Source organism: Oryzias latipes, chromosome 21, assembly GCF_053564925.1.
Source record: "Oryzias latipes strain Hd-rR chromosome 21, Olatipes_Hd-rR_3.1".
NCBI lineage: Eukaryota > Metazoa > Chordata > Actinopteri > Beloniformes > Adrianichthyidae > Oryzias > Oryzias latipes.
Window position 1 is genome coordinate 851,222 of NC_136257.1, and position 23,112 is coordinate 874,333.

At 50.8% G+C, this 23,112-nt stretch overlaps 2 protein-coding genes across 14 annotated transcripts in view; one reads left to right on the forward strand and one right to left on the reverse strand.

Moving 5' to 3' along the window:
* Window positions 1-16,153, reverse strand: part of sgo2 (shugoshin 2) — a 44,150-nt gene extending 27,997 nt beyond the window's left edge. Inside the window, exons 1-4 of the mRNA XM_023951022.2 lie at window positions 16,025-16,153; window positions 14,184-14,294; window positions 13,925-14,100; window positions 13,774-13,848 (exon numbers count right to left, since the gene is read on the reverse strand). Of these exons, the coding sequence (XP_023806790.1) occupies window positions 13,774-13,848; window positions 13,925-14,100; window positions 14,184-14,271 (339 nt within the window). The 5' untranslated portion in view covers window positions 14,272-14,294; window positions 16,025-16,153. The remainder of the gene's footprint in view (window positions 1-13,773; window positions 13,849-13,924; window positions 14,101-14,183; window positions 14,295-16,024) is intronic.
* Window positions 16,154-17,111: 958 nt separating this feature from the next.
* The window catches only part of pikfyve (phosphoinositide kinase, FYVE finger containing), a 40,466-nt gene continuing 34,465 nt past the window's right edge, over window positions 17,112-23,112 (forward strand). For 7 of the 13 annotated variants that reach the window (XM_023951004.2, XM_023951008.2, XM_023951005.2 and 4 more), the window contains exons 1-2: window positions 17,139-17,278; window positions 17,686-17,737. In XM_023951004.2, coding sequence (XP_023806772.1) covers window positions 17,694-17,737 — 44 coding nt within the window. In that variant the 5' untranslated portion in view covers window positions 17,139-17,278; window positions 17,686-17,693. Of the gene's footprint in view, window positions 17,279-17,685; window positions 17,738-23,112 lie in introns of all 13 variants that reach the window. The other 6 variants (XM_023951007.2, XM_078939019.1, XM_078939022.1 and 3 more) reach the window with 2 other exon arrangements.

Sequence of the window (23,112 nt, forward strand, 5' to 3'; positions counted from 1 at the left end):
ACCAAGATCAGACCAGGACAAGACCAGGATCAGAACAGGACGAGACCTGGATCAGACCAGGACCAGACGTGGATCAGAACAGAACCAGATCTGGATCAGACCAGAACAAGACCTGGATCAGACCAGGACCAGACCTGGTCCAGACTTGGGCCAGACCTGGATCAGAACACAACAAGACCTGGATCAGACCAGGACCAGACCTGGATCAGACTTGGGCCAGACCTGGATCAGAACACAACAAGACCTGGATCAGACCAGGACCAGACCTGGATCAGAATTGGGCCAGACCTGGATCAGAACACAACAAGACCTGGATCAGACCAGGACCAGACCTGGATCAGAACAGAATCAGGCCTGGATAAGAACAGAACCAAACCTGGATCAAACCAGAAACAAGACCTGGATCAGACCAGGACCAGACCTGGATCAGAACAGGACGAGATCAGGATCAGACCAGAACCAGACCTAGATCAGACCAGGACCAGACCTGGATCAGACCAAAACAAGACCTGGATCAGACAAGAAACAGATCTGGATCAGACCAGGACCAGACTTGGATCAGAACAAGACCAGACCTGGATCAGACCAGAACAAGACCTGGATCTGAACAGAACCAGACATGGATCAGACCAGAACAACACCTTGATCGGAAGACCTGGATCAGACCAGGACCAGAACTGGATCAGACCAGAACCAGACCTGGATCAGACCAGAACAGGACCTGGATTAAACCAGGACCAGACCTGGATCAGACCAGAACAAGACCTGGATCAGAACAGAACCAGACCTGGATCAGACCAGAACAAGACCTGGATCTGAACAGAACCAGACCTGTATCAGACCAGAATAAGACCTGGATCAGACCAGGACTAGACCTGTATATGAAGAGAACCAGACCTGGATCAGACCAGGGCATGATCTGGATCAGAACAGAACAAGACCTGGATCAGACCAGGACCAAACCTGGATCAGAACCAAACCAGACCTGGATCAGACCAGAACAAGACCTGGATCAGAAGAGAACCAGACCTGGATCAGACCAGGGCATGATCTGGATCAGAACAAAACAAGACCTGGATCACACCAGGACCAGACCTGGAACAGAACAAAACCTGACCTGGATCAGAACAGAACAAGACCTGGATCAGACCACGACCATACCTGGATCACAACAGAACCAGACCTGGATCAAACTAAAACAAGACCTGGATCAGACCAGGACCAGACCTTGATCAGACCAGAACAAGACCTGGATCAGAACAGAACAAGACCTGGATCAGACCAAAACCAGACCTGGATCAGAACAGAACCAGATCAGGATCAGACTAGGGCATGATCTGGATCAGAACAGAACAAGACCTGGATCAGACCAGAACAAGACCTGGATCAGAAGAGAACCAGACCTGGATCAGACCAGGGCATGATCTGGATCAGAACAGAACAAGACCTGGATCACACCAGGACCAGGCCTGGATCAGAACAGAACCTGACCTGGATCAGAACAGAACAAGACCTGGATCAGACCACGACCATACCTGGATCACAACAGAACCAGACCTGGATCAAACTAGAACAAGACCTGGATCAGACCAGGACCAGACCTTGATCAGACCAGAACAATACCTGGATCAGAACAGAACAAGACCTGGATCAGACCAGAACAAGTCCTGGATCAAAACAGAAAAAGACGTGGATCAGACCAAGACCTGACCTGGATCAGAACAGAACCTGACCTGGATCAGAACAGAACAAGACCTAGATCTGACAAGGACCAGACATGGATCATAATAGAACCAGACCTGGATAAGACCAGAACCAGATCTGGATCAGACCAGAACCAGACCTGGATCAGACCAGAACAAGACCTGGATCGGACCAGAACAAGACCTGGATCGGAACAGAACCATACCTGGATCAGAAGACCTGGATCAGACCAGGACCAGAACTGGATCAGACCAGAACCAGGCCTGGATCAGAACAGAACCTGACCTCGATCAGAACAGAACCTGACCTGGATTAGACCAGAACAAGACCTGAATGAGACCAGGACCACCCCTGGATCAGAAAAAAAACAGACCTAGGTGAGACCAGGAACAGACCTGGATCAGAACAGAACCAAACCTGGATCAGACCAGGACCAGACCTAGATCAGACCAGGACAAGACCAGGATCAGAACAGGACGAGACCTGGATCAGACCAGGACCAAACGTGGATCAGAACAGAACCAGATCCGGATCAGACCAGAACAAGACCTGGATCAGACCAGGACCAGACCTGGTCCAGACCAGGACCAGACGTGGATCAGAACAGAACAAGATCCGGATCAGACCAGAACAAGACCTGGATCAGACCAGGACCAGACCTGTTCCAGACTTGGGCCAGACCTGGATCAGAACAGAACAAGACCTGGATCAGATTAGGACCAGACCTGGATCAGACTTGGGCCAGACCTGGATCAGAACAGAACAAGACCTGGATCAGACCAGGACCAGACCTGGATCAGAATTGGGCCAGACCTGGATCAGAACACAACAAGACCTGGATCAGACAAGGACCAGACCTGGATCAGAACAGAACCAAACCTGGATCAAACCAGAACAAGACCTGGATCAGACCAGGACCACACCTGGATCAGAACAGGACGAGATCAGGATCAGACCAGAAGCAGACCTAGATCAGACCAGGACCAGACCTGGATCAGACCAGAACAAGACCTGGATCAGACAAGAAACAGATCTGGATCAGACCAGGACCAAACCTGGATCAGAACAGAACCAGACCTGGATCAGACCAGAACAAGACCTGGATCTGAACAGAACCAGACATGGATAAGACCAGAAAAACACCTGGATCGGAAGACCTGGATCAGACCAGGACCAGAACTGGATCAGACCAGAACCAGACCTGGATCAGACCAGAACAGGACCTGGATTAAACCCGGACCAGACCTGGATCAGACCAGAACAAGACCTGGATCAGAACAGAACCAGACCTGGATCAGACCAGAACAAGACCTGGATCAGAACAGAACCAGACCTGGATCAGACCAGAACAAGACCTGGATCAGAAGAGAACCAGACCTGGATCAGACCAGGGCATGATCTGGATCAGAACAGAACAAGACCTGGATCACACCAGGACCAGACCTGGATCAGAACAGAACCTGACCTGGATCAGAACAGAACAAGACCTGGATCAGAACAGAACCAGACCTAGGTGAGACCAAGACCAGACCTGGATCAGAACAGGACCAGACCTAGATCAGACCAGGACAAGACCAGGAACAGAACAGGACGAGACCTGGATCAGACCAGGACCAGACCTGGTCGAGACTTGGGCCAGACCTGGATAAGACCAGGACCAGACCTGGATCACACCAGGACCAGACCTGGATCAGAACAGAACCTGACCTGGATCAGAACAGAACAAGACCTGGATCAGACCACGACCATACCTGGATCACAACAGAACCAGACCTGGATCAAACTAGAACAAGACCTGGATCAGACCAGGACCAGACCTTGATCAGACCAGAACAAGACGTGGATCAGAACAGAACAAGACCTGGATCAGACCAGAACAAGTCCTGGATCAGAACAGAAAAAGACGTGGATCAGATCAAGACCTGACCTGGATCAGAACAGAACCTGACCTGGATCAGAACAGAACAAGACCTGGATCTGACAAGGACCAGACATGGATCATAATAGAACCAGACCTGGATAAGACCAGAACCAGATCTGGATCAGACCAGAACCAGACCTGGATCAGACTAGAACAAAACCTGGATCGGACCAGAACAAGACCTGGATCGGAACAGAACCATACCTGGATCAGAAGACCTGGATCAGACCAGGACCATACCTGGATCAGACCAGAACCAGGCCTGGATCAGACCAGAACCAGGCCTGGATCAGAACAGAACCTGACCTCGATCAGAACAGAACCTGACCTGGATTAGACCAGAACAAGACCTGGATGATACCAGGACCAGACCTGGATCAGAACTAAACCTGACCTGGATTAGACCAGAACAAGACCTGAATGAGACCAGGACCAGACCTGGATCAGAACAGAACCAGACCTGGGTGAGACCAGGACCAGACCTGGATCAGAACAGAACCAAACCTGGATCAGACCAGGACCAGACCTAGATCAGACCAGGATAGGAACAGGACGAGACCTGGATCAGACCAGGACCAGACGTGGATCAGAACAGAACCAGATCTGGATCAGACCAGAACAAGACCTGGATCAGACCAGGACCAGACCTGGTCCAGACTTGGGCCAGACCTGGATCAGAACAGAACAAGACCTGGATCAGAACAGAACCAGACCTGGATCAGACCAGAACAAGACCTGGATCAGAACAGAACCAGACCTGGATCAGACCAGAACAAGACCTGGATCAGAAGAGAACCAGACCTGGATCAGACCAGGGCATGATCTGGATCAGAACAGAACAAGACCTGGATCACACCAGGACCAGACCTGGATCAGAACAGAACCTGACCTGGATCAGAACAGAACAAGACCTGGATCAGAACAGAACCAGACCTAGGTGAGACCAGGACCAGACCTGGATCAGAACAGGACCAGACCTAGATCAGACCAGGACAAGACCAGGAACAGAACAGGACGAGACCTGGATCAGACCAGGACCAGACCTGGTCCAGACTTGGGCCAGACCTGGATCAGACCAGGACCAGACCTGGATCACACCAGGACCAGACCTGGATCAGAACAGAACCTGACCTGGATCAGAACAGAACAAGACCAGGATCAGACCACGACCATACCTGGATCACAACAGAACCAGACCTGGATCAAACTAGAACAAGACCTGGATCAGACCAGGACCAGACCTTGATCAGACCAGAACAAGACCTGGATCAGAACAGAACAAGACCTGGATCAGACCAGAACAAGTCCTGGATCAGAACAGAAAAAGACGTGGATCAGATCAAGACCTGACCTGGATCAGAACAGAACCTGACCTGGATCAGAACAGAACAAGACCTGGATCTGACAAGGACCAGACATGGATCATAATAGAACCAGACCTGGATAAGACCAGAACCAGATCTGGATCAGACCAGAACCAGACCTGGATCAGACTAGAACAAAACCTGGATCGGACCAGAACAAGACCTGGATCGGAACAGAACCATACCTGGATCAGAAGACCTGGATCAGACCAGGACCATACCTGGATCAGACCAGAACCAGGCCTGGATCAGACCAGAACCAGGCCTGGATCAGAACAGAACCTGACCTCGATCAGAACAGAACCTGACCTGGATTAGACCAGAACAAGACCTGAATGATACCAGGACCAGACCTGGATCAGAACTAAACCTGACCTGGATTAGACCAGAACAAGACCTGAATGAGACCAGGACCAGACCTGGATCAGAACAGAACCAGACCTGGGTGAGACCAGGACCAGACCTGGATCAGAACAGAACCAAACCTGGATCAGACCAGGACCAGACCTAGATCAGACCAGGATAGGAACAGGACGAGACCTGGATCAGACCAGGACCAGACGTGGATCAGAACAGAACCAGATCTGGATCAGACCAGAACAAGACCTGGATCAGACCAGGACCAGACCTGGTCCAGACTTGGGCCAGACCTGGATCAGAACAGAACAAGACCTGGATCAGACCAGGACCAGACCTGGATCAGACTTGGGCCAGACCTGGATCAGAACACAACAAGACCTGGATCAGACCAGGACCAGACCTGGTTCAGACTTGGGCCAGACCTGGATCAGAAAACAACAAGACCTGGATCAGACCAGGACCAGACCTGGTTCAGACTTGGGCCAGACCTTGATCAGAACAGAACAAGACCTGGATCAGACCAGGACCAGACCTGGATCAGAATTGGGCCAGACCTGGATCAGAACACAACAAGACCTGGATCAGACCAGGACCAGACCTGGATCAGAACAGAATCAGGCCTGGATCAGAACAGAACCAAACCTGGATCAAACCAGAACAAGACCTGGATCAGACCAGGACCAGACCTGGATCAGAACAGGACGAGATCAGGATCAGACCAGAACCAGACCTAGATCAGACCAGGACCAGACCTGGATCAGACCAGAACAAGACCTGGATCAGACAAGAAACAGATCTGGATCAGACCAGGACCAGACTTGGATCAGAACAAGACCAGACCAGAACAAGACCTGGATCTGAACAGAACCAGACATGGATCAGACCAGAACAACACCTGGATCGGAAGACCTGGATCAGACCAGGACCAGAACTGGATCAGACCAGAACCAGACCTGGATCAGACCAGAACAGAACCTGGATTAAACCAGGACCAGACCTGGATCAGACCAGAACAAGACCTGGATCAGAACAGAACCAGACCTGGATCAGACCAGAACCAGACCTGGATCAGACCAGAATAAGACCTGGATCAGACCAGAACAAGACCTGGATCAGAAGAGAACCAGACCTGGATCAGACCAGGGCATGATCTGGATCAGAACAGAACAAGACCTGGATCAGACCAGGACCAAACCTGGATCAGAACAGAACCAGACCTGGATCAGACTAGAACAAGACCTGGATCAGAAGAGAACCAGACCTGGATCAGACCAGGGCATGATCTGGATCAGAACAGAACCTGACCTGGATCAGAAAAGAACAAGACCTGGATCAGACCACGACCATACCTGGATCACAACAGAACCAGACCTGGATCAAACTAGAACAAAACCTGGATCAGACCAGGACCAGACCTTGATCAGACCAGGACCAGACCTGGATCAGAACAGAACCTGACCTGGATCAGAACAGAACAAGACCTGGATCAGACCACGACCATACCTGGATCACAACAGAACCAGACCTGGATCAAACTAGAACAAGACCTGGATCAGACCAGGACCAGACCTTGATCAGACCAGAACAAGACCTGGATCAGAACAGAACAAGACCTGGATCAGACCACGACCATACCTGGATCACAACAGAACCAGACCTGGATCAAACTAGAACAAGACCTGGATCAGACCAGGACCAGACCTTGATCAGACCAGAACAAGACCTGGATCAGAACAGAACAAGACCTGGATCAGACCAAGACCAGACCTGGATCAGAACAGAACCAGATCAGGATCAGACCAGAACCAGACCTAGCTCTGACAGGGACCAGACATGGATCATAATAGAACCAGACCTGGATAAGACCAGAACCAGATCTGGATCAAACCAGAACCAGACCAGAACAAGACCTGGATCGGAACAGAACCATACCTGGATCAGAAGACCTGGATCAGACCAGGACCAGAACTGGATCAGACCAGAAGCAGGCCTGGATCAGAACAGAACTTGACCTCGATCAGAACAGAACCTGACCTGGATCAGACCAGAACAAGACCTGAATGAGACCAGGACCAGACCTGGATCAGAACAGAACCAGACCTAGGTGAGACCAGGACCAGACCTGGATCAGAACAGAACCAAACTTGGATCAGACCAGGACCAGACCTAGATCAGACCAGGACAAGACCAGGATCAGAACAGGACGAGACCTGGATCAGACCAGGACCAGACGTGGATCAGAACAGAACCAGATCTGGATTAGACCAGAACAAGACCTGGATCAGACCAGAACCAGACCTGGTCCAGACTTGGGCCAGACCTGGTTTAGAACAGAACAAGACCTGGATCAGACCAGGACCAGACCTGGATCAGACTTGGGCCAGACCTGGATCAGAACACAACAAGACCTGGATCAGACCAGGACCAGACCTGGTTCAGACTTGGGCCAGACCTGGATCGAACAGAACCAGACCTGGATCACACCAGGACCAGACCTGGATCAGACTTGGGCCAGACCTGGATCAGAACACAACAAGACCTGTATCAGACCAGGACCAGACCTGGATCAGAACAGAATCAGGCCTGGATCAGAAGAAAACCAAACCTGGATCAAACCAGAACAAGACCTGGATCAGACCAGGACCAGACCTGGATCAGAACAGGACGAGATCAGGATCAGACCAGGACCAGACCTAGATCAGACCAGAACCAGACCTGGATCAGACCAGAACAAGACCTGGATCAGACAAGAAACAGATCTGGATCAGACCAGGACCAGACTTGGATCAGAACAAGACCAGACCTGGATCAGACCAGAACAAGACCTGGATCTGAACAGAACCAGACATGGATCAGACCAGAACAACACCTGGATCGGAAGACCTGGATCAGACCAGGACCAGAACTGGATCAGACCAGAACCAGACCTGGATCAGACCAGAACAGAACCTGGATTAAACCAGGACCAGACCTGGATCTGACCAGAACAAGACCTGGATCAGAACAGAACCAGACCTGGATCAGACCAGAACAAGACCTGGATCTGAACAGAACCAGACCTGGATCAGACCAGAATAAGACCTGGATCAGACCAGAACAAGACCTGGATCAGAAGAGAACCAGACCTGGATCAGACCAGGGCATGATCTGGATCAGAACAGAACAAGACCTGGATCAGACCAGGACCAAACCTGGATCAGAACAGAACCAGACCTGGATCAGACCAGAACAAGACCTGGATCAGAAGAAAACCAGACCTGGATCAGACCAGGGCATGAACTGGATCAGAACAGAACCTGACCTGGATCAGAACAGAACAAGACCTGGATCAGACCACGACCATACCTGGATCACAACAGAACCAGACCTGGATCAAACTAGAACAAGACCTGGATCAGACCAGGACCAGACCTTGATCAGACCAGGACCAGACCTGGATCAGAACAGAACCTGACCTGGATCAGAACAGAACAAGACCTGGATCAGACCACGACCATACCTGGATCACAACAGAACCAGACCTGGATCAAACTAGAACAAGACCTGGATCAGACCAGGACCAAACCTTGATCAGACCAGAACAAGACCTGGATCAGAACAGAACAAGACCTGGATCAGACCACGACCATACCTGGATCACAACAGAACCAGACCTGGATCAAACTAGAACAAGACCTGGATCAGACCAGGACCAGACCTTGATCAGACCAGAACAAGACCTGGATCAGAACAGAATCAGGCCTGGATCAGAAGACAACCAAACCTGGATCAAACCAGAACAAGACCTGGATCAGACCAGGACCAGACCTGGATCAGAACAGGACGAGATCAGGATCAGACCAGGACCAGACCTAGATCAGACCAGGACCAGACCTGGATCAGACCAGAACAAGACCTGGATCAGACAAGAACAAGACCTGGATCAGACAAGAAACAGATCTGGATCAGACCAGGACCAGACCTGGATCAGAACAGAACCAGACCTGGATCAGACCAGAACAAGACCTGGATCAGACAAGAAACAGATCTGGATCAGACCAGGACCAGACCTGGATCAGAACAGAACCAGACCTGGATCAGACCAGAACAAGACCTGGATCTGAACAGAACCAGACCTGGATCAGACCAGAACAAGACCTGGATCAGACCAGGACCAGACCTGGATCAGACCAGAACCAGACCTGGATCAGATCAGAACAGGACCTGGATTAAACCAGGACCAGACCTGGATCAGACCAGAACAAGACCTGGATCAGAACAGAACCAGACCTAAATCAGACCAGAACAAGACCTGGATCTGAACAGAACCAGACCTGGACCAGACCAGAATAAGACCTGGATCAGACCAGAACAAGACCTGGATCAGAAGAGAACCAGACCTGGATCAGACCAGGGCATGATCTGGATCAGAACAGAACATGACCTGGATCAGACCAGGACCATACCTGGATCACAACAGAACCAGACCTGGATCAAACTAGAACAAGACCTGGATCAGACCAGGACCAGACCTTGATCAGACCAGAACAAGACCTGGATCAGAACAGAAAAAGACGTGGATCAGACCAGGACCAGACCTGGATCAGAAAAAGACGAGATCAGGATCAGACCAGAACCAGACCTAGATCTGACAAGGACCAGACATGGATCAGAATAGAACCAGACCTGGATCAGACCAGAACCAGATCTGGATCAGACCAGAACCAGACCTGGATCAGACCAGAACAAGACCTGTATCGGAACAGAACCTGAAACAGAACCTGACCTGGATCAGAACACAACAAGACCTGTATCAGACCAGGACCAGACCTGGATCAGAACAGAATCAGGCCTGGATCAGAAGACAACCAAACCTGGATCAAACCAGAACAAGACCTGGATCAGACCAGGACCAGACCTGGATCAGAACAGGACGAGATCAGGATCAGACCAGAACCAGACCTAGATCAGACCAGGACCAGACCTGGATCACACCAGGACCAGACCTGGATCAGACTTGGGCCAGACCTGGATCAGTACACAACAAGACCTGTATCAGACCAGGACCAGACCTGGATCAGAACAGAATCAGGCCTGGATCAGAAGACAACCAAACCTGGATCAAACCAGAACAAGACCTGGATCAGACCAGGACCAGACCTGGATCAGAACAGGACGAGATCAGGATCAGACCAGGACCAGACCTAGATCAGACCAGGACCAGACCTGGATCAGACCAGAACAAGACCTGGATCAGACCAGAACAAGACCTGGATCAGACAAGAAACAGATCTGGATCAGACCAGGACCAGACCTGGATCAGAACAGAACCAGACCTGGATCAGACCAGAACAAGACCTGGATCTGAACAGAACCAGACCTGGATCAGACCAAAACAAGACCTGGATCAGGCCAGGACCAGACCTGGATCAGACCAGAACCAGACCTGGATCAGATCAGAACAGGACCTGGATTAAACCAGGACCAGACCTGGATCAGACCAGAACAAGACCTGGATCAGAACAGAACCAGACCTAAATCAGACCAGAACAAGACCTGGATCTGAACAGAACCAGACCTGGACCAGACCAGAATAAGACCTGGATCAGACCAGAACAAGACCTGGATCAGAAGAGAACCAGACCTGGATCAGACCAGGGCATGATCTGGATCAGAACAGAACATGACCTGGATCAGACCAGGACCATACCTGGATCACAACAGAACCAGACCTGGATCAAACTAGAACAAGACCTGGATCAGACCAGGACCAGACCTTGATCAGACCAGAACAATACCTGGATCAGAACAGAAAAAGACGTGGATCAGACCAGGACCAGACCTGGATCAGAACAAGACGAGATCAGGATCAGACCAGAACCAGACCTAGATCTGACAAGGACCAGACATGGATCAGAATAGAACCAGACCTGGATCAGACCAGAACCAGATCTGGATCAGACCAGAACCAGACCTGGATCAGACCAGAACAAGACCTGGATCAGACCAGAACAAGACCTGGATCGGAACAGAACCTGAAACAGAACCTGACCTGGATCAGAACACAACAAGACCTGTATCAGACCAGGACCAGACCTGGATCAGAACAGAATCAGGCCTGGATCAGAAGACAACCAAACCTGGATCAAACCAGAACAAGACCTGGATCAAACCAGGACCAGACTTGGATCAGAACAGGACGAGATCAGGATCAGACCAGAACCAGACCTAGATCAGACCAGGACCAGACCTGGATCAGACCAGAACAAGACCTGGATCAGACCAGGACAAGACCTGGATCAGACAAGAAACAGATCTGGATCAGACCAGGACCAGACCTGGATCAGAACAGAACCAAACCTGGATCAGACCAGAACAAGACCTGGATCTGAACAAAACCAGACCTGGATCAGACCAGAACAAGACCTGGATCAGACCAGGACCAGACCTGGATCAGACCAGAACCAGACCTGGATCAGATCAGAACAGGACCTGGATTAAACCAGGACCAGACCTGGATCAGAACAGAACCAGACCTAAATCAGACCAGAACAAGACCTGGATTTGAACAGAACCAGACCTGGACCAGACCAGAATAAGAGCTGGATCAGACCAGAACAATACCTGGATCAGAAGAGAACCAGACCTGGATCAGACCAGGGCATGATCTGGATCAGAACAGAACATGACCTGGATCAGACCAGGACCATACCTGGATCACAACAGAACCAGACCTGGATCAAACTAGAACAAGACCTGGATCAGACCAGGACCAGACCTTGATCAGACCAGAACAAGACCTGGATCAGAACAGAACAAGACCTGGATCAGACCAGAACAAGTCCTGGATCAGAACAGAAAAAGACGTGGATCAGACCAGGACCAGACCTGGATCAGAACAAGACGAGATCAGGATCAGACCAGAACCAGACCTAGATCTGACAAGGACCAGACATGGATCAGAATAGAACCAGACCTGGATCAGACCAGAACCAGATCTGGATCAGACCAGAACCAGACCTGGATCAGACCAGAACAAGACCTGGATCAGACCAGAACAAGACCTGGATCGGAACAGAACCTGAAACAGAACCTGACCTCGATCAGAACAGAACCTGACCTGGATCAGACCAGAACAAGACCTGAATGAGACCAGGACCAGACCTGGATCAGACAAGAAACAGATCTGGATCAGACCAGGACCAGACCTGGATCAGAACAGAACCAAACCTGGATCAGACCAGAACAAGACCTGGATCTGAACAGAACCAGACCTGGATCAGACCAGAACAAGACCTGGATCAGACCAGGACCAGACCTGGATCAGACCAGAACCAGACCTGGATCAGATCAGAACAGGACCTGGATTAAACCAGGACCAGACCTGGATCAGAACAGAACCAGACCTAAATCAGACCAGAACAAGACCTGGATTTGAACAGAACCAGACCTGGACCAGACCAGAATAAGAGCTGGATCAGACCAGAACAATACCTGGATCAGAAGAGAACCAGACCTGGATCAGACCAGGGCATGATCTGGATCAGATCAGAACATGACCTGGATCAGACCAGGACCATACCTGGATCACAACAGAACCAGACCTGGATCAAACTAGAACAAGACCTGGATCAGACCAGGACCAGACCTTGATCAGACCAGAACAAGACCTGGATCAGAACAGAACAAGACCTGGATCAGACCAGAACAAGTCCTGGATCAGAACAGAAAAAGACGTGGATCAGACCAGGACCAGACCTGGATCAGAACAAGACGAGATCAGGATCAGACCAGAACCAGACCTAGATCTGACAAGGACCAGACATGGATCAGAATAGAACCAGACCTGGATCAGACCAGAACCAGATCTGGATCAGACCAGAACCAGACCTGGATCAGACCAGAACCAGACCTGGATCAGACCAGAACAAGACCTGGATCAGACCAGAACAAGACCTGGATCGGAACAGAACCTGAAACAGAACCTGACCTCGATCAGAACAGAACCTGACCTGGATCAGACCAGAACAAGACCTGAATGAGACCAGGACCAGACCTGGATCAGAACAGAACCAGACCTAGGTGAGACCAGGACCAGACCTGGATCAGAACAGAACCAAACTTGGATCAGACCAGGACCAGACCTAGATCAGACCAGGACAAGACCAGGATCAGAACAGGACGAGACCAGGATCAGACCAGAACCAGACCCGGATCTTTGTATGAATGTAAAACTGCTGATTGGGTTGTTTTGTGCATTTCTCTTGCTTTGATTGCTTGAAAAAAAACTATCAAATCAAATTGACCTCGTTATTGGACTGAATGTACTCTTACTGTTACAATATTCCAAATATGCAATGTTACGACGATTCATACTAAGCAGGAACATGAAGGAGAACCTCCATGAGCCTGGACCACGACTGGGTCAGACATCAGCGTCCTTACGCCGTCAAAGATCAGGTCCTTCGCCATCCCTAGGTGCAGCAGAGTGCTGCTGTGCAGGTTCTGCAGGAGGAGCATCTGAAACGGAACCACACGACCCGATGAGGACCACAGCCAGAACCTCTGGGAGATCTCAAACCAACAACCTGCTCACCAGTTTTCTGTGCTTGTAATTTTTAGTGGCCAGTTCAAAGGTCAGAGCTTCCAGCTGCTTCTGCAGGTACACCACCTGCATCTCCAGCTGCCTGCTCTTCTCCTTCTGAGCCTGCAGAGCCAGAGCCAAAGCCTTGTTGTTGGTCTTCAGAGAGACCTTGAAGAAGGAGGAGTTATCTGGTGGGACAGGGAGTTTCATTAGTTGAGAGCCCGTCTTCTCATCCTTCAGAAAACTCTGGGGAGCACAAAGACAAACTGACTGAGGATCTTGTTCTTGATCTTGGATGCTGCTGCTGAAGTCTGTGTGGATTTCAGCAGCAGCTTGGCCTTCACAGGAAACCTCTCCATCTCCTCCCGTATCTCAGCAGAGCCTGAAAAAGGACCAAACATGTTTTGTGTGAATCCTCATTTTTGGTAGAACCTGCTGAGGTCCTTTATCATAAGATGGTGTGGAGCTAAATGTAGTTAGAGTCCGTGTCAGGACCAGACTGGCTGTGGAGCAGCGTCTGCAGAGGAAGCCTGGCCTGAGATCAGAGGAGCGGCACATAAATGAGAAGTGATTTCAGCACCAATTCTTCCTCTGAGCAAAGCAAACTGAGCTTTCTGGACAGCCGGACCAGCAGAGCGGGTGGACGGTTTCAGGAACCAGACCTCACCGGGTCAGAACAGCTAAGGTGGGAAAGCCCAGCAAAGATCCCTGTGGTGGACCGCCGTTCCAAACCCATGGTGTCAGGTTCTCCCAGAACCACTGGTGCACAGACAGGAAGACCGGATGAAGGACCAGAACACACGAGCCACTCAGAAAGTTCATGCGTGGATTTGCCTTTTGACGTCATTTTATGCATTTTGGGGCCAAAGCTGCATTTTTTATAGTTGTTCATCTAAAGTCCCACTCCCATCATCTTTTCAGCAATCGTCAAAGTGTTTCCGGAGGTCTTTTACTTATAATTAAGCTCTTTTATGTCAAACCCAAAAGCCTGAGTCGTTTTCTAGGACATCGTTTCTGCAGAGCGGCAGGAGTTCATTAGAAACTGAGTTGTGGGCGGTCTGTTGGCATGGCGCTGATATCCCATCATCCCTTTGTTTACCCGCTCTCCCACTAGCATACGGCCCCCTAACCCCCCGACCTAACGTTAGCGGTGCAACAGAAATGGCAGCAACACCAGATCCATCCATCCGTCCAGTTCTGATCCAGAATCCAGCTCAGACCAGGAAAACAAAGACGTTCAGGGATCTATTGGTATGACGGTGGATGATCAGAAAGGGGCGGAGCAGGGAGACTTGGGTCCCGCCCATTTCCGTTTTTACGTCACAACTGAGAGCTTTCTCACGATTTAAATAAATAAATAGTCAGAAAAAGTTGACCAGCACAGGAAACTGGAAACTCATGAAGGCCACATGTCAGACGTGCAGTCAAGATGCACATGCACGTCTTTAAGCTCGTCCACGGCTGAAGGTTGACAGTCCAGTTAACCGTCACGCGCCTCGATGTGTCACGTGTTCTATGATCCATCCCCCGGAGGAGCGGCGCGCTGCAGAAACACCGTTTGGTGCAATGATTAACCGGAACCGGAACTTTCCTCCGGGTCTGAGCGGAAAACCGTTCAGCACTGATCGATATTCAGAAAACAACATTTACATCCTCTGCCACATCACGTGTTCTGTTTACCCTGAAATCTATCCACGTTCAGCTGCAGTGGAGATGATTGAAGGACAGACAGAGTCAGAGAAGATGCGAAACGTTCTGCTGAATGAATGCTGGGAGAACCGGAAGGAACCATCCAGACCTTCATGTGGATCCACCAAACCACAAACCCGGTCAAGCTAGCCACAGCCTCAGTAACATGATCTGAATCATTGACTTTATGCCGCCAATGATCCAAAAACACTCTTTGTAATGGATAACATTGTTAATGATGTCACGACACATGTTTAAATATTCAAAATTCCGAAATGGTTTATTCCACGGCGGTTATTGAACGTTACCTTCCTTTACACACGAAACGCGACTCAGATTGGTTACTAAAGAAAATCACAGACATGTAAACGCGTCAAATAATGGTGAACTTTGACCCCGCCTCCGGAGAGCTGGTCGCATTACCTTCAGTTAGCTGCTTTGATCGTTCGGTCCCGTTCGGTCCTCCCGTGCAGTCAAAACAAACCGAAAACTCCGCGCCGAACTGCCGCGCATGCGCATTGAGCTGCGTCCGAAAGGTTGGGAACAAAAAACCCCAGCGTTTGTCTTCTCAGGCAAAATTTAAGGATCAAACTGAAATTAAAGATGCACTTTCTGGTATTCCAAAGAGATGACAGTGGACTATGAAGTTAAACACTTTAGTTCTGTCTTCGAGGTGGGCAGTTTGTTTACAGATGTGACTTGTTGAAAAGCACATGTCATGTTTTAAACATCACAGTTTTGAATGACATCAATGAGGATAGGGATACCCGACGAGACGAGATGTCCATTAACAGAAGTTAATTGACGATAAGGCGTGAACCATTTGAAGCAGAGGAAGACTGCTTCTGCAAAGTCCATTAATATGTGATGATGCACACCTCACAGGGCATTATCCCGTTTGTCCCATGAACAAACAACTATTTAAAATTAAAGGCAACATTGCCGATGTAATAAAGATCCTGGCATGTCCATCAGAGTCATTTGACAGACAGAGATGTTTTCTACTGTCTTGCTGTTGTGATAAAGAGTGGAATAATGTGTGTCCAACTTCAATCCAAGTTTCTATTTTTTCGATTACCAACCAGTGTTTAGACCAGCGCAATAATGTAGAACATTCGGCTGTATGACCAGACAGTGGCTGGATACCTCAGTTAGATAGGTGTAGGACTGGTAACCCAGGAAACCTGGCTTCAATCCTGTCTATTTGGACCTCCTTGTGCCTCAAAAATACAGGGTTGTTTCAGGACAGGCACCCAGCATAAAACTCTCTGCGAAAAACACCCGTGCGAAGCAGTGAGAGCTGTTTTACTCTGACGACCCCCCAGGATTCTTGTCTAGTTTATATCTTTCCTTTTCCTGTATCTCTGCAGGGGTGTCGTTTATTTTACTGTGAAGTAAGTTTTTTTTATGTGACTTTAAAATAAAAGACTGTAAATGTTAAAATATCTAGCTATCTATCGATCGATCGATCATCTGTTTGTTAGGTCTGGCCTGGTCTCAGTCAATCTGTTGCTAATGCCGTGACGTCACTCTGATCGGACTTCGATTCGTCAGGACTGGCTGTCGCGTCACGTGAGCTCTTCCGTTTTTAGCTCTCCCAGATGTTTTCCAGCTGCCTCCCCTTCCAGAGTGCGCTCAGTCCGCAGAGATGTAGACACCAGAACCCACAGTGACCAGGTACCGCTTCATGTTCCAACCGTTCTAAAGAATGTCATATTTGTGGTTCCGGTCCAATCCAAAGGTTGCTGCGTTACCGGCTTGTTAGCATCTTTAGCTTCCTCCAGGCAAAACAGTCACAACCTAAGTGTCCTCCGCGAATCTTTGGGTTTATCAATCAACGCATAGGAACCCCTGCCGCCCCTCCCGCTGTATCTTTTAAACAAATATTGTGTGACGTGGCGGGACAGGAATCTTTGTGATTCAGCAGTTAGCCCCTGAACCGCTACGACTCGAGTTAGCGGGAGTTGACAGACAGACGCCGAGGGGGAGGGGGGGGGGCTGCTCAAACCGGATTTCTTCCGGCCTGTGTAGGTCACGTGACTTAAACCAAGCGCATGATGTGCAGCTTCTGCTTTCTGCCCCAGACGCTGTCATGGCGGGCATCGCTAACTCCAGCTCCGCGGCCTTCTTTAAAGGGTAAAGGCTGCTCCTGATGTCTCCTCCTGGTGCCTCTCCATTCTCCTCCTGGTGCCTCTCCATTCTCCTCCTGCTGCCTCCTCCTGCTGCCTCTCTATTCTCCTCCTGCTGTCTCCTCCTGGTGCCTCTCCATTCTCCTCCTGGTGCCTCTCCATTCTCCTCCTGGTGCCTCCTCCTGCTGCCTCTCTATTCTCCTCCTGCTGTCTCCTCCTGGTGCCTCTCCATTCTCCTCCTGGTGCCTCTCCATTCTCCTCCTGCTGCCGCTCCATTCTCCTCCTGGTGCCTCTCTATTCTCCTCCTGCTGCCTCCTCCTGCTGCCTCTCTATTCTCCTCCTGCTGTCTCCTCCTGGTGCCTCTCCATTCTCCTCCTGGTGCCTCTCCATTCTCCTCCTGCTGCCTCCTCCTGCTGCCTCTCTATTCTCCTCCTGCTGTCTCCTCCTGGTGCCTCTCCATTCTCCTCCTGGTGCCTCTCCATTCTCCTCCTGCTGCCTCCTCCTGCTGCCTTTCTATTCTCCTCCTGCTGCCTCTCCATTCTCCTCCTGCTGTCTCCTCCTGCTGCCTCTCTATTCTCCTCCTGCTGTCTCCTCCTGCTGTCTCCCCCTATTGCCCCTCTATTCTCCTCTTGCTGTCTCCTCCTGCTGTGTCCTCCTATTGCCTCTCTATTCTCCTCCTGCTGTCTCTTTATTCTCCTCCTGCTGCCCATCTATTCTCCTTCTGCTGTCTCCTCCTATTGCCTCTCTATTCTCCTCTTGCTGTCTCTTTATTCTCCTCCTGCTGTCCCTCTATTCTCCTTCTGCTGTCTCCTCCTGCTGTCTCCTCCTATTGCCTCTCTATTCTCCTCCTGCTGTCTCCTCCTGCTGTCTCCTCCTATTGCCTCTCTATTCTCCTCCTGCTGTCTCCTCCTGCTGCCTCTTTATTCTCCTCCTGCTGTCTCCTCCTGCTGTCTCCTCCTGCTGCCTCCTTCTGCTGTCTCCTCCTGCTGTCTCCTCCTGCTGCCTCTCTATTCTCCTCCTGCTGTCTCCTCCTGCTGCTTCTCTATTCTCCTCCTGCTCTCTCCTCCTGCTGCCCCTCTATTCTCCTCCTGCTGTCTCCTCCTGCCGTCTCCTCCTATTGCCTCTCTATTCTCCTCCTGCTGTCTCCCCCTGCTGCCTCCTTCTGCTGTCTCCTCCTGCTGCCTCTCCATTCTCCTCCTGCTGCCTCTCCATTCTCCTCCTGCTGTCTCCTCCTGCTGCCTCTCTATTCTCCTCCTGCTGTCTCCTCCTGCTGCCTCTCTATTCTCTTCTTGCTGTCTCCTCCTGCTGCCTCTCTATTCTCCTCCTGCTGTCTCTCTATTCTCCTCTTGCTGTCTCCTCCTGCTGTCTCCTCCTATTGCCTCTCTATTCTCCTCCTGCTGTCTCTTTATTCTCCTCCTGCTGCCCATCTATTCTCCTGCTGCCCATCTATTTTCCTTCTGCTGTCTCCTCCTGCTGCCTCTTTATTCTCCTCCTGCTGTCTCCTCCTGCTGCCTCCTTCTGCTGTCTCCTCCTGCTGTCTCCTCCTGCTGCCTCTCTATTCTCCTCCTGCTGTCTCCTCCTGCTGCTTCTCTATTCTCCTCCTGCTTCCTCTCCATTCTCCTCCTGCTGTCTCCTCCTGCTGTCTCTCTATTCTCCTCTTGCTGTCTCCTCCTGCTGTCTCCTCCTATTGCCTCTCGATTCTCCTCCTGCTGTCTCTTTATTCTCCTCCTGCTGCCCATCTGTTCTCCTTCTGCTGTCTCCTCCTGCTGTCTCCTCCTATTGCCTCTCTATTCTCCTCCTGCTGTCTCCTCCTGCTCTCTCTTTATTCTCCTTCTGCTGTCTCCTCCTGCTGTCTCCTCCTGCTGCCTCTCTATTCTCCTCCTGCTGTCTCCTCCTATTGCCTCTCTATTCTCCTCCTGCTGTCTCCTCCTGCTGCCTCTCTATTCTCCTCCTGCTGTCTCCTCCTGCTGCCTCTCTATTCTCTTCTTGCTGTCTCCTCCTGCTGCCTCTCTATTCTCCTCCTGCTGTCTCCTCCTGCTGTCTCTCTATTCTCCTCTTGCTGTCTCCTCCTGCTGTCTCCTCCTATTGTCTCTCTATTCTCCTCTTGCTGTCTCCTACTGCTGTCTCCTCCTATTGCCTCTCTATTCTCCTCCTGCTGTCTCCTCCTGCTGTCTCGTTATTCTCCTCCTGCTGTCTCCTCCTGCTGCCTCCTTCTGCTGCCTCCTTCTGCTGCCTCCTTCTGCTGTCTCCTCCTGCTGTCTCCTCCTATTGCCTCTCTATTCTCCTCCTGCTGTCTCCCCCTTCTGCCTCCTTCTGCTGTCTCATCTTGCTGCCTCTCCATTCTCCTCCTGCTGTCTCCTCCTGCTGCCTCTCTATTCTCTTCTTGCTGTCTCCTCCTGCTGTCTCCTCCTATTGCCTCTTTATTCTCCTCCTGCTGCCCATCTATTCTCCTCCTGCTGTTTCCTCCTGCTGCCTCCTTCTGCTGTCTCCTCCTGCTGTCTCCTCCTGCTGCCTCTCTATTCTCCTCCTGCTGTCTCCTCCTGCTCTCTCTATTCTCCTCCTGCTGTCTCTGTTCTCCTCCTGCTGTCTCCTCCTGCTCTCTCTATTCTCCTCCTGCTTTTTTATTCTTCTCCTGCTGTCTCTTCCTGCTGTCTCTATTCTCCTCCTGCTGTCTCCTCCTGCTCTCTCTTTTATCCTCCTGCTGTCTCTATTCTCCTCCTGCTGTCTCCTCCTGGTGCCTCTCCATTCTCCTCCTGCTGCCTCTCCATTCTCCTCCTGCTGCCCTCCTCATGCTGCCTCTCTATTCTCCTCCTGCTGTTTCTATTCTCCTCCTGCTGCCTCTCCATTCTCCTCCTGCTGCCTCTCTATTATCCTCCTGCTGTCTCCTCCTGCTGCCTTTCTATTCTCCTCCTGCTGTCTCTTTTCTCCTCCTGCTGCCTCTCTATTCTCCTCCTGCTGTCTCCTCCTGCTGTTTATATTCTCCTCCTGCTCTCTCTATTCTCCTCCTGCTGTCTCTATTCTCCTCCTGATGTCTCCTCCTGCTGTCTCTATTTTCCTCCTGCTGTCTCCTCCTGCTGTCTCTATTCTCCTCCTGCTGTCTCCTCCTGCTCTCTCTATTCTCCTCCTGCTGCCTCTCTATTCTCCTCATGCTGTCTCCTCCTGCTGTCTCTATTCTCCTCCTGCTGCCTCTCTATTCTCCTCCTGCTGTCTCCTCCTGCTGTCTCTATTCTCCTCCTGCTGTCTCCTCCTGCTGTCTCTATTTTCCTCCTGCTGTCACCTCCTCCTGTCTCTATTCTCCTCCTGCTGTCTCTTCCTGCTGTCTCTATTCTCCTCCTGCTGTCTCCTCCTGCTGCCTCTATTGTCCTCCTGCTGTCTCTATTCTCCTCCTGTTGTCTCCTCCTGCTGTTTCCTCCTGCTGCCTCTCTATTTTCCTCCTGCTGTTTCTATTCTCCTCCTGCTGTCTCTATTCTCCTCCTGCTGCCTCTCTATTCTCCTCCTGTTGTTTCTATTCTCCTCCTGCTGTCTCTATTCTCCTCCTGCTGTCTCTATTCTCCTCCTGCTGTCTCTATTTTCCTCCTGCTGTCTCTATTTACCTCCTGCTGCCTCTCCATTGTCCTCCTGCTGCCTCTCTATTCTCCTCCTGCTGTCTCCTCCTGCTGCCTCTCTATTCTCCTCCTGCTTTCTCTATTCTCCTCCTGCTTTCTCTATTCTCCTCCTGCTGTCTCCTCCTGCTGTCTCCTCCTGCTGCCTCTCTATTCTCCTCCTGTTGTCTCTATTTTCCTCCTGCTGTCTCTATTTACCTCCTGCTGCCTCTCCATTCTCCTCCTGCTGCCTCTCTATTCTCCTCCTGCTGTCTCCTCCTGCTGCCTCTCTATTTTCCTCCTGCTTTTTCTATTCTCCTCCTGCTGTCTCTATTCTCCTCCTGCTGTCTCTTCCTGCTGTCTCCTCCTGCTGTCTCCTCCTGCTGCCTCTCTATTCTCTTCCTGCTGTCTCTATTCTCCTCCTGCTGTCTCTCTATTCTCCTCCTGCTGCCTCTCCATTCTCCTCCTGCTGCCTCTCCATTCTCCTCCTGCTGCCTCTCCATTCTCCTCCTGCTGCCTCTCCATTCTCCTCCTGCTGCCTCTCTATTCTCCTCCTGCTGTCTCCTCCTGCTGCCTCTCTATTTTCCTCCTGCTGTCTATATTCTCCTCTTCCTGCTCTCTCTATTCTCCTCCTGCTGTCTTTATTCTCCTCCTGCTGTCTCCTCCTGCTGTCTCTATTCTCCTCACGCTGTCTCCTCCTGCTGTCTCTATTCTCCTCACGCTGTCTCCTCCTGCTGTCTCTATTCTCCTCACGCTGTCTCCTCCTGCTGTCTCTATTCTCCTCACGCTGTCTCCTCCTGCTGTCTCTATTCTCCTCATGCTGTCTCCTCCTGCTGTCTCTATTCTCCTCATGCTGTCTCCTCCTGCTGTCTCTATTCTCCTCCTGCTGCCTCTATATTCTCCTCCTGCTGTCTCCTCCTGCTGTCTTTATTCTCCTCCTGCTGTCTCCTCCTGCTGTCTCTATTGTCTTCCTGTTGTCTCTATTCTCCTCCTGCTGTCTCCTCCTGCTGTCTTTATTCTCCTCCTGCAGTCTCCTCCTGCTGTTTTCTATTCTCCTCATGCTGTCTCCTCCTGCTGTCTCTATTCTCCTCACGCTGTCTCCTCCTGCTGCCTTTCTATTCTCCTCCTGCTGTCTCTTTTCTCCTCCTGCTGCCTCTCTATTCTCATCCTGCTGTCTCCTCCTGCTGTCTCTATTCTCCTCCTGCTCTCTCTATTCTCCTCCTGCTGTCTCTATTCTCATCCTGCTGTCTCCTCCTGCTGTCTCTATTTTCCTCCTGCTGTCTCCTCCTGCTGTCTCTATTCTCCTCCTGCTGTCTCCTCCTGCTCTCTCTATTCTCCTCCTGCTGCCTCTCTATTCTCCTCATGCTGTCTCCTCCTGCTGTCTCTATTCTCCTCCTGCTGCCTCTCTATTCTCCTCCTGCTGTCTCCTCCTGCTGTCTCTATTTTCCTCCTGCTGTCACCTCCTCCTGTCTCTATTCTCCTCCTGCTGTCTCTTCCTGCTGTCTCTATTCTCCTCCTGCTGTCTCCTCCTGCTGCCTCTATTGTCCTCCTGCTGTCTCTATTCTCCTCCTGCTGTCTCCTCCTGCTGTCTCCTCCTGCTGCCTCTCTATTTTCCTCCTGCTGTTTCTATTCTCCTCCTGCTGTCTCTATTCTCCTCCTGCTGCCTCTCTATTCTCCTCCTGTTTTTTCTATTCTCCTCCTGCTGTCTCTATTCTCCTCCTGCTGTCTCTATTTTCCTCCTGCTGTCTCTATTTACCTCCTGCTGCCTCTCTATTCTCCTCCTGCTGCCTCTCTATTCTCC